The sequence below is a fragment of the Orycteropus afer genome, unplaced genomic scaffold (genome assembly GCF_000298275.1).
Source record: "Orycteropus afer afer isolate SDZICR_OR568_19922 unplaced genomic scaffold, OryAfe1.0 scaffold00078, whole genome shotgun sequence".
NCBI lineage: Eukaryota > Metazoa > Chordata > Mammalia > Tubulidentata > Orycteropodidae > Orycteropus > Orycteropus afer.
The window spans coordinates 5,749,114-5,761,616 of NW_006921665.1; the positions used below are offsets into that span (position 1 = coordinate 5,749,114).

Here is a 12,503-nt window from a genome sequence, read left to right on the forward strand (position 1 = left end):
GGATCGGGCAGTGTTTCGTTCTGCTGTGCATGGGGTCGCTATGAGTCGGAAACGACTCGACGGCACTTAACAACAACAACAACAACAACAGGTTGTAATGAAGGAGCTCTGTTGCTGTAGCGGTTAAAGTATTTGGCTGCTAACCAAAAGGTTGGTGGATTGAACCCACCAGCTGCTCCATAGAAAAAAGATGGGGCAGTCTGCTTCCGTAAAGATTTACAGCCTTGGAAACCCACTGGAGGTCTCCACGAGTCGGAATCAACTCAATGGCAGTGAGTTTGGTTTTGGTATAGGTTCTAACCAGCTAGTTTTCAGTCTATTTTAATTATGGCTATGAATATTAATAAGAATGCATAGGAGTGATAGTTAAAAACTCAGGGGTATAATAAAATAGGTAATACTTACTGAGCATTTTCATAGTATAGTTAATACTTACAAAGCCTTTTAAGATTATCTCCTTTATTCTTCACAACCCTAGGATTGGCCCTATTTTGAAGCCTAAGGGCGCCCTTAAGTGCCATCAAGGTCACATAGATAATAAGTGCAAATAAATATACTATAGCTTGACAACAATTCACCATCAGGTATCACCAGTTCCAAAGTCTGAGCTCTTAACTATCCTGCCTACAAGGTAAGCAACCTGACACTCACTCTAGGTGAACACAGCATTCCCCAGGCTAGATTTTGTGCTTAGGTCTTCATCAGTTTGAATTTTCATTAAATAAGCTAATCTCATAGGAGTGCCAAATAAAACATTGTGAGGTGGTGTCAAAGGAGATTTGCATTTTTAGTTATTTCATAGTTTCTACACTGATGATCAGTCTCTTTGATAGATTATTAAGAATCACAAAGATGTCAGTGATGCCACAGCACTCAGAATGGCAGAAAAACTTCAGATTTAAAGGCAAACCTTATTATTCCATGTTATGTTCTTACATTAAATGTTTGTCTGTAAAGTTAATTTACTGAAACTTTAAAGAAAATATCCAAATCACTCTGTGTACTTTTTTGGGTACCAAGAAAATAAACTTACTATATTGATATCAGCCATATTTCCTGCTCACTTTAAGAAAAACCCAACTGTTGACATAAATATAAATAAATAACATAACATACCTCTTCTATACTGGGAGGAGGTTTACATGATGGAAAGAATATATAATTGATACATCTCAAGAGGCCTTTCCCAATATAAATGGCAAGTGGGATGGCAAATAATGCAGCACAAATTCCAGCTATAATCCAGGTTATAGAAGTATTTCCTAAAAATGAATAAATTACGTTTAGCATCAGTACAGGTTTTGACACACAAATGCTTTAATAGTGCTGACAGCTTGTGTGAAAGACTATCCATATGAAAATAAATATTTACATTTATTAGACAGTATCTTTAAAAACATTTCTGGTAGCATTAAGTATGTAGCAGCTGTAGGAAATGGCAGTTTTATTTAAAAAGCAGCCTAGAAACTAAAATAAGATGTCCTTAGCTAAGAGTACAATATTGACAATATAGGTCCCAACATGCAAATAATTCTCCAACACTTTCTCTACAAAATAGAATTAGTAAAATTTTAAAAATATTCTGTGACTAAGCATCTACAAGTCAATACAAACTGAGCCTAAACTATTCCTATTATAAAAAAAAATCTGTGTTGAACTAAACTGATTTCCTCACAACTGGACCAATAAGCAAAATCATGATAAATGGAGAAAATATTGAAGTTGTCAAGGATTTAATTTTACTTGGATCCACAATCAACACCTACGGAAGCAGCAGTCAAGAAATCAAATGATGCATTATATTGAGCAAATCTGCTGCAAAAGACTTCTTTAAAGTGTTTCACAGCAGAGATGTCACTTTGAAGACTAAGGTGAGCCTGATCCAAGCCATGTTATTTTTAGTAGCCTCATATGCATGTGTGAGCTGAACAACAAATAAGGAAGACCACAGAGGAATTTATGCATTTGAATTGTGGTGTTGGTGAAGAATATTGAATGTACCATAGAATGCTAGAACAAATCTGTTGTGGAGTAAATACAGTTGGAATGTTCCTTAGAGGCGAGAATGCCAAACTTCATCTCACATACTTTGGTCATGTTGTCAGAAGGGGCCAGTCGCTGGAGAAGGATATCACGCTTGGTAGAGGGTCAGCAAAAACACAGAAAACCCTCAACAAGATGGACAGACACAGTGGCTGCAATGATGGGCTCAAACATGGCAACGATTGTGAGGATGGTGCAGGTATAGGCAGTATTCTGTCCTGTTGTACATGCAGTTGCTATGAGTTGAAACCAACTCAAAGGTACCTAATAACAATTGATTACCACATAATTATATTAAAGATTATGTAAAATATTAAAATGTTAAGTCTTACTAAATACTAATGAATAATTAAAGAAAATTATGTGGATATTGGATGAAATAGAAAGCAAAAAAAAAGAACTGAGTCGAGCATTAAAAATTTTTTCCAAAGCAACTACTGGTCTCTCCCTATCTGGAACAAAGAAGAGTGAAGAAAATCAAAGGCACATGGAAACAATCAGTTCAAAGGATCACGAGAACCCAAGCCTCCATAATCCTGAAACCAGAAGAACTAGATGGTAATCATCTACTACTGTAGACCACTCTGAAAGGGATTCCAACAAGGCTTCTGGATACAGTGGGAGAAAAATGTAGAACAGAATTCAAAATAATAAAAAAAAGACCAGGCTTACTGGTCGGATGGAACCCCTGAGCCACCCTTGGACACCCTTTCAAGCATGGAACCAAACTCATCCCTGGGGTTCAACTCTCAGCCAAACAATAAACAGGCCTATAAGGTGAACAAAGACAGTTTTTAGAACAATCAACCATATAAGATCAAAAGGGTAGTATTTGCTCAATAACAAAGCTCAGAAGGTAGGAAGGGATAGAAAGGGCAAATGTAAACACAGGGAAGAAGTGGTAAGAATGCTATTATATTGTGGGGATTGCAATTAATGTCATGAGTCAAAATGTTTATGAACAGATGAATAGAAAACCAGTTTACTATGTAAACTTTTACCCAAATCACAATTAAAACAAATTTTTTTTCCTAAAACTGAAAGGCAATTTTAGTTTGAAGGTTTAATTGTGATTCATGTAGTTTGTTAAGAAAAAAAAATACATGTTTACAATAAACAAATATTCTATAATTTCCAAGTATTAAATTATATTTAAGTCCTGTTACATTTTCAAAATATGATATAATGAAAGATTCTGACCTGGTCTAGTCTTCTCACACACAATATCACTAAAAACACTGCTTTTATTCCATTTTTTATCCTCGATGAGTGTTCTGGCTTTGACGCAATATACAGTCAGTGGTTGCAAATTAGGAATAAAAAAATCAGTTTTTTTGTGTAGGATTCTGAACTATAAAAACAATAAAATCATTGATAAAATTTAGTCACCTCATGAATAATTAGATATCTCACTCACTCACTCATTCACTCACTGCTGTTTGCCTATCAGACAGTTTTACTCTGTCCTATAGGGTCACTATGAGTCAGAATCAATTTCAATGGCAATTTTTTTTTTTTTTTGTATCTGTATTAGATACAAAATTCCAACTCATAGTGACCCCTCTTGGGTTTCCGAGGTGGTATCTCTATGGAAGTAGATCCCCAGTCTTCCTTCTGATGAGTGTCTGGTGGGTTTGAACCTCCAGCCTTCTGGTTAGCAGTCAAATGCCTTAGGCACTACGCCACCAGGTATACTATTTTCCAAATTCTTTAAGAAATATAAATTTGTTTTGACAACATGTTACAACCAAATCTGAAAGTTAAAAATGTTGTTGCCAGAACATATATTACTAAGACAACTCTTATTACTAAGACAACTCTAACTTATTTCATAAATCATGCTGATTCAGTTTAATTGCTACTGAATTACCTCTGGTTATTGGCAAAATGGTTAAGAGTAGGGGTTCTGGGCTAAAATTTTGTGTATTTAGGTATCATTGCTATGTGACCGTAGGCAAGTTATGTAATCTCTCAGTGCCTCACTTCCTGATATGTAAAAATGGGTATAATTATAGAGCCCTGGTAGTACAGCTTGGCTGCTAACCGAAAGGTTGGCATTTTGAACCCACCATCTGTTCCACAGGAGAAAGATGTGGTAATCTGCTTCCACAAAGATAACAGCTTTGGAAACCCTATCAGACAGTTTTACTCTGTCCTATAGGGTCACTATGAGTCAGAATCAATTTCAATGGCAATTTTTTTTTTTTTTTGTATCTGTATTAGTCAACTATTGTCATGATAACATTGTACAACAAAACCACTCCAACATTCAGTTGCTGAAAAGAGTAAGTATTTTTCTCACTCATGAGTTTATGGTTTGTCTGGCACCTCTCATTGAGGCTGTGGGTCACATGTAGGTGACCCAGACGATATGCAGGACATGTTTTTCTCCCGGCAAATAGCAGGAGCACAAAAGCCAGCCAAAGCACGTTTAAAGCTTTGATTTACATCATATTCATTCATGTTTCATTTTCTAAAGCAAGTCACTAGGCCAACTCCAGTCAGTAGAATTAGTGAGATAGGGAAGAATACTCCATGTCAAATATTTCTAAACAATACTTTCATCTATCATGTACATCATCTGGTAGGGTTGTTTTGATGAATGACTGAGAAAATTTATGTAAAATGCTTAGCTTAGTACCTGGCACGTAAGTATTCAGTAAGTATTAGTTGTTATTATTATAATTATTGACATAGGCTAAGATAAGAACTAAAATTGATTGCACCTCTTGTCAAGCAATGTGCTAGGTATTTTCATACATTTTACCTCATTTTAAATCTTATAAACATCTGAGTAATTTAGGTACTATTAATTTTGTATTAGGAAGAAGAAACAAAGCCTCCGAGAAAGTACCTTACACAATTTGAATTGTTGAATGAAAGACAAATTTACTACTCTGCAAACTTTCACCCGAATCACAAGTAAAAAAGTTACACAGTTTGGTAGTTTGAGCAAAAATACATATTTGTCTAATCTAGGGACAACTGAGGAACTAGCCATGATTCTAAATGGGCCAGATTATGCTACGGTCACATATATTCAGATAGTTACAGTGTAAGCAGCCAAGTCACTGAAATTTGCTTAGATTTTTCCAATAGAAAATGAAATAAAGTTATAGAATTCACCAACTCAACTGCACAGGATTTTTAAAGGTTGATTCTTTGACTGTAATTCTTCAAGGGACACGTGATCTAGGAATCATACAGATTATCTGATGTTTTATAATATCTGTCAGAGATTTTTGAGTTTTAGTGTTTAGAGGGTGTTACTCAACCATTTTTCCATTTCATCCCCGCCTAAGGAGCCTTTTAGATAATTTTTTTCTAATTGCTTTGACTCATGAAATTACAAACTAAGGAATAAGTTTTTGTGTGCAGGGCTGAGCTATGGAGGGCCACAAGTCATTGTTATATCTAAAATTCTTTTGCCCTCTAAGAACTGATTTTTGCCACCTTGGATGTATTACCACCTCAACAGAGAATGTATGACTGAGATCAGTGGTTCTCAATTGGAGGCAATTTTATCTCCTGAGGGACGCTGGATAACATCTAGACACATTTTTGCATGTTACAACAAGGAAGGAGGGCTAGTGGCAGTGAGAGGCCAGAGATGCTGCTAAACATCCTCCAATGGCCAGAATAGTGCCCTCCCACCACTAAAAAAAACACCAAAAAACCCAAAGGCCAAAGAATTGTCTGATGCCAATCAGTAGTGCTGAGGTTGAGAAACTCTAGTTTAGACGAATACCTGGAAATCACATTAAAAATAGTAATTCCTGAGTTTACCCAGGGATTCTAATTCAGTATGAATGGGGCTCAGGAATCAGTATTTTAATGGGGATTGGATGATGGTGATCCACAGCTACACCATGCAAAATGAAAAATACAAGTGATCTCCTGACTTACAATGAGGTTTCACTGGTTCTGTTCTGGTGACTCCATCATAAGTTGCTTCTGACTAAGGCAAATACCTCATTTTTTTAAATTCATTATTACTGCTCTTTATTATCAGTATCTTTATAAATCGTAACACTGAACATCTGTGAATGAACATCTGAGAATAACAAATTATGTGCTGCAATACTACAAAAAAAAAACGACATTCTAGGTGTAGTTCATTGTAATTTGAATACATTGTAAGTCAGAGACTAAATATTATAAATATAGACTATGTATTAATGTGCATCATACTATAAATACCTGAGTGAATCATAGTCTTAAAAATTTCTATAAAATTATAACTTCAAACTTTGTTTATTCAAATCATAGTTATAATTCTAAGTGACAAAATTAGACTATATAGTCTTTTTACCTCAGCATTTGAAGTATTCTTCCAAAAATTAATTTCATAAATAAGTGGATAATGCTGGTTCATAAACTTGTTTTCAGTGTCCTTTGGAGCACCAATATAGATATGCAGTAAATCATTAATGGGTGTCATACTAATGACTGGAGGAGGTATGATAGCTAGGAAAAAAATGTGAAGAAATAATGTTCAACTTAAACTACAAAAACAACTTTAAGAACTTGCAAAAACTGGATAATAACAATTTAATAAAAACTACTTGCTTACTTTGCATTTCAGTATCAAATTTTTTCTCTTCAGACCAAAGAGATGTGTTATTTCCATTAGATGCTTGTACACGGAGATAGTAAATTCCATTTGGGAACATTTTTTGAGGAAAGACACACTGGGTAGTTTTGACATTTTCACAGCCAGGTATTTGCTTCCATTTATCTGAATGGTTCTCAGGAATATTTTTTAAAAAAGCACTTTAAGATAAAAATATTTAAAAAAACAATGTTTAGCTTACCAATTCAATAAATATTTATAGAGTACCTGCACTATATTAGACACTCTGATAGGTGCTAAGATTAAAGAAATAAACTGTTTCCCAGTGTCACTGTCAAGAAACTCATAATACAGCAGAGGAGATGAGCATATATTTTCACTACAGTCTTAAATAAAAAAAGCATAAACAGATTGCTCCCCCCCCCAAAAAAAGTAAAGAAAAAGGGAAGGCTAACTTTTTTGAACTGAACAAGTCTGAATGAACAGACTACAGTGATTTCAAGGACTCATGGAAAAAGCAAATTCTGAAGAGATTAGGTTCAAATGTCAAGTAGTCCAGATTAGGGAAATAATACATGTAACTAGAGTCAGTAAGTACCCTAGATGCTCTCAGATTATCCTCCTTTTACAAAAAGTTAAGGAACTGAGGCCCACAGAGGTTAAGTGATTAGTTCAATATTATCCAGTTCATTTCTGGCAGAGTTGGACTAAAATTAAATCTTGTTAGTGCCCAATACTATATCATAATTACCTCTTTGTCAGTCTCTCAATTCAACAACCTACAACTCTGTGCAAGGAGCTGCAAGTTGCTTGAGTAAAAAAAGCATAATCAAACTGGGCAAAAGAAAACATATGCAATAGAACTTACTGGAACCACTGAGCTTGAAAGGTCATATCTTCATATGTATAATCCCATTTAAGAATATAGGTCTGATTTTTAGCATCAACTTCTAGATTTTCTGGTGGAGGCAGTTTATTTTCAACTAGACATCAAAGAGAACACAAGAAGAGCATATATTTTCACTTGAGTGAGGTAATATACAGTAAGAATTCTTAATAGCACAGACAAGATGAAAGATTTATATTCTATCTTTATTAAGTAATAGTTAAATAAGGTGTGTATTTATACAATGTAATACTATGCAGCTGCTTAGAAGGATGCACTAGATCTATATGTACTGGCATAGAAAGGTATCCTCAATCTATTAGGCAGAAAAATCAAAGGTAAGATATGTCTAGCATGATCCTATTTTACATATATATATGTGTGTGTGTATATATATATATATATGTTGCTGTTAAGTCCAGAAAGAAGTATGGAAGGATATACACAAACTGCTAGCAAGGCTTATCTCTGATAGAAGGAATGGGTGGGGGTGGTGGTGAAGCAGTAGAGGAAAACTTGACTTTAAACCCTTCAGTATTAATTGATTTTTAAAATAAAGCATAGTCCATTTATAGTTGAAATAACAAACAAATCCCAGCAACTAGCCTTGACTTTAGGAGCCCTGGTGACGTAACAGTTAAGTGCTAGGACGTTCAAACCTATCCAGCATCTCTGTAGGGCAAAGACCTTGAAATCTTCCAGCCTAGAAGTCCTTTAGGACAGCTCCACTTTGTCACAAAAGGAGTCACCATGAGTGGAAAATCAACTCAACAGCACTTAACAACAGTTTTGACTTTCATTATTGGTTAAGATGACACCAAGTATGTCAGGATGCTTTCATATACAACAACACTTGTTACTATGTGCTGAGTGGATTTCAACCCCATATAGGACAGAGTAGAACTGCATCATAGCATTTACAACGTTGTAATCTTTACTGGAGCAGATCACCAGGTCTTTTCTCCCGCAGAGCTGGTAGGTTCAAACTGCTGACCTTTTGGTTAAGTTCCTTTTTAACAACACTAGAACACTTTTAAACTATACTTTTTGCAAGATTACCTGTTCTAGTGGCAACTACCTCACCCTTTTTGTGGATTCTGAACAAATGATAGTAGTCCTTATAAAATATTTGTACTTTAAGCAAAATTAATTTTCATTTACTTCAGACAAAAATCCCAAATAATACTTTTTTGCTTATGTAAATGCTGTTATAAGCAGTACTTTTGTTTTAAGATCTATTATACTACCATATAAACTTCAGAAACTATGGGGAAAATGCTCAAATTAATATATTGCCAGTCTGTCATACAGTTATTGAATCTGAAGTAAAACTTCCTTCTTACCTGTGGTATTTATACAATACACTGGAGTAAAGAGACCAGTTTTTCTCTGCGAACGTAGTCTTGCTCTAACTTTTAAACAATAAGTAGTTTCTGGAGAGAGTTTATAAATTTTATCTGTGGGATAAACAGTCTCAGTCCTTTTCTATAAGATTAAAAAAAAGCATTCTTTAAAAACGTACAAAATCGAACTGTAGATTAATTCATTTCATTTTTCTCTCACATCAAACAAAGGTAAAAATAATGCTTACGTCTACAATGCCAGAAGAGTTTTTCCAGATAACTAAGCTATACGTAAATCTCGAACTATCCATAGCCCACATATGGCTCTCTCTTGTTCCAGGAGGAGAGATGTTGATTATTATTGCCTTATCTTCAGGTTCTAAATGAACCTTTGGAGGACCAATTTGAGCTGTAAAAGTCAAAATAACTATTATATAACTTAATTAATAGAATATCAAAATAATTATTCAACAAATAGTTTAGAGTGCTTAATATGTTCTTGGCATAGTAAAATAGAAAAAGTCCCTGTCTTCATGGAGTTTACACTCTAGCAGGAGACATGGCAAATAAATAAACAAACAAATACGATATTATGTGTGCTATAAAGAAAACTAATGTAAAGGGACAGAGAATGATAGGAAGTACTGTTTAGGTAAGTCCGTCAGGAAAAGCCTTTTCAAGAAAGTAACATTTGAGCTGAGATCTGCAGAAACTGAAGGATTAAACCATGCAAATACCTAGAGAACAAGTCTTCTAGGCTGAGCAAACATCAAGTGCAACATCCCTAAGATGCTTGTCATTTCGAAGACACGACAGGGAACTAGACTGACTGAAGAGCAGCAAATAAGACAGAGAGTGGCTGATAACGGTATCAGAGAGGTATGTAGAGGCTATATAGAAAAAGAAGGGCTTTGAAGTCATAACAGAGTTATTGGAGGGTTGAGATTGGAGAAGTACCATGATCTGATTGACATTTTGGAAAGATCACGCTGGTTAATGTCTGAGGAAGCAGGGAGAAAAAGAGCAGTCAGCAGTGAGAAATGAAAATGACCAGGTCAAGGCTAGTGGGAGTGGTGAAGTGAGAAGGGATCAGATTGAGAATATATGCTGTAAATGGAGCAGACAGAATCTGTTGGACTGATGTAGGATATGAGAAAAGACAAATGTCAAAGAGGACTCCAAGGCTCCTGGCCTGAGAAAATAAATAATGTTGTTGTTGTTGTTATATGCTGTCGAGTTGGCCCCAACTTATAGCGACCCCTCCTTGGGTTTCCGAGGCAGTATCACTATGGAGGTAAGGATTGCCCAGCCTTCCTTCCGAGGAGTGGCTGGTGAGTTTGACATTTCTCTTTTCTCATAGGCTCCACTTGCTGGGAACCACAAAGACATTCTTAAAACGACAACTGGAAAGGTACAACATTCCCCTTGTTACTCTTATATCTCACACCCTCTTGGTGAATGGAGGTGTGGCCATCCCTCCCTCCCACCCAATTCTGCACCGGCAGAAATTCCATCTCAGTCTGTGTACTTGAAGAGGGCCTGGGTGCCCTGCCCTGATTTTTTCCCCCTTTTTTCTGTTTTTTAGTTTGTTTGTTTTTGTCTGTTTTAAAACTACTATTATTATTATTACTTTTGTCGTTTTTATTATTACTCTTTATTCTACCCTCCCAGGTTCTAGTTTTCAGCTTGTTTTCTTTTCCCTGTTCCTGGCTGCAACTTTTTTTTTTTCTTTCTCATGCTTAACCCCATTCCTTGTTTATCTTTTTGCATTTTTCCTTTTTTTCCCCTTCATTTTTCTCCTTTTCTCCCTTTTTTCTTTAATTGCCCTCTCCCCAGACATTGAAGGTTTTTTTTTTTTTTTTTTCTTTTTTTGGTTGCTGTTCCTGTGTTATTACACAGCGTTTTTTGTCCATTTGCTTTTACTTTTTATTTGGTTATTCAACTGTTATTTTTGTCTGAGTAGAAGACAGCAACTACATTATTATGACACAACTACACCTACAACTGCTGCAGCTTCACTTATTGAGTGAAAGCCATCACTTCCCACTCCACCAATGGGCCAACAATAAACAACCACCAAGAAGAGTCTGACTCACCCTTGGCTGCTCTTCACAAACAATTAACAGAGATCTAAATACAACAATGCCATGATGTTTCGGAGAAAACAGACCATCACAGTCCACACAAAGAAGCAAGATAAAGTGGTAGACAAGGGAGCAGGACACAGACCAAGAACACATCCTTGAGGAAGAAGCAGCATTAGAACTCCCTGATAAGGAATTCAAAAGAATTATATTTAGGTATCTTCAAAGGATTGAGAGACAGACCAAGGAAAACATACACAAAACCCTAGAAGAATTTTGGGAGAAAATACAAGAACAAAATGACAAAATAAATGAAAAATTAGAAATGATTCTAAATCTAAGATAGAAATCCAGAAGATTAATACTAAATTGTCAGAATTAGATAACACATTGAAAGGGCAAAGGAGTAGAACTGATGAAATGGAAGACAGAATTAATGAGCCTGAAGACAAATACCTGAATACTTCATTGGAAAGGGATCAATCAGGAAAAAGACCAAACAAAATGAAGAAAGCCTAAGGTTCATGTGGGATACCATCAAAAGGAATAACCTATGTGTCATTGGAATTCCAGAAGAGGAAGAAAAAAATAAAACCAGTGAGAAAATTGTACAAGATTTGTTGGAGGAGAACTTCCCTGATATGATGAAAGATGAGAATAAATCCATTCAGGAAATCCAATGAACCCCTACTGGATAGACCCCCAAAAGAAAATCACCAAGACATTTTATCATCAAACTCATCAAAACCAAAGACAAAGAAAGAATCCTGAAAGCAGCACAGGAAAAACAAAAAGTTACTTACAAAGGACAACTAATAATAAGCTCTGATTTCTCAGCAGAAGCCATGCAAGCGAGAAGGCAATGGAATTGTACATATAAAACCCTGAAAGAGAAAAATTTTCAACCAAGAATTATATACCTGGCAAATTGTCCCTCAAATATGATGGTGAAATTAGGAGATTTCTAGATAAGCAAAAACTAAGGGAGTTTGTTAAAACCAGACCAACCTTACAAGAGATACTAACGGGAGTCCTTTGAACAGAGAACGAAAAATAGCAAACAACAACCGACCATTAATACACAAGATGACATAACCCAGAAACCACAGCTATAGACATATCCAAAGTAAAATAGGCTTACAAGATTGTAAGCAGGGAACCAGAGACATCAATTGACAAGTGAGGACAACTATAAACCAAAAGGAGGGAAAATACTGTGTAGTTACAGAACTTCTAAATGGTAAGAAAGTCAAGAGAGTTGCAAGACAGAATGGACTGTTCTAAACTCAGACAGAAAATTATAAATCACAGGGGAACCTCAAAGAAAAATGATAAACCTTCACACCACAATAAAAAAGAGGATAAGCAAAAATATTCAGTAAATACTAAAACAATAACAACAAAGGAAATGATAACACGATTCATAAACATAATGAGCTCAGCACAGAAAATAATATGGAAAAAAGAAACCAGGGATACCATGAAAAAACACATAACAAAATTACAGCAACCAATTCATCTGAGAAGATGCTCTGCAGTATTTCAATGTTTTTAAATTTATTAAGACTTGATTT

At 35.4% G+C, this 12,503-nt stretch overlaps 1 protein-coding gene across 1 annotated transcript in view; it reads right to left on the reverse strand.

The window, feature by feature from the left end:
• IFNAR1 (interferon alpha and beta receptor subunit 1) overlaps nt 1–12,503 on the reverse strand; it is a 24,278-nt gene that overhangs the window by 1,421 nt on the left and 10,354 nt on the right. Inside the window, exons 3-9 of the mRNA XM_007941306.1 lie at nt 9,094–9,254; nt 8,846–8,987; nt 7,485–7,599; nt 6,617–6,816; nt 6,356–6,510; nt 3,244–3,394; nt 1,117–1,262 (exon numbers count right to left, since the gene is read on the reverse strand). Of these exons, the coding sequence (XP_007939497.1) occupies nt 1,117–1,262; nt 3,244–3,394; nt 6,356–6,510; nt 6,617–6,816; nt 7,485–7,599; nt 8,846–8,987; nt 9,094–9,254 (1,070 nt within the window). The remainder of the gene's footprint in view (nt 1–1,116; nt 1,263–3,243; nt 3,395–6,355; nt 6,511–6,616; nt 6,817–7,484; nt 7,600–8,845; nt 8,988–9,093; nt 9,255–12,503) is intronic.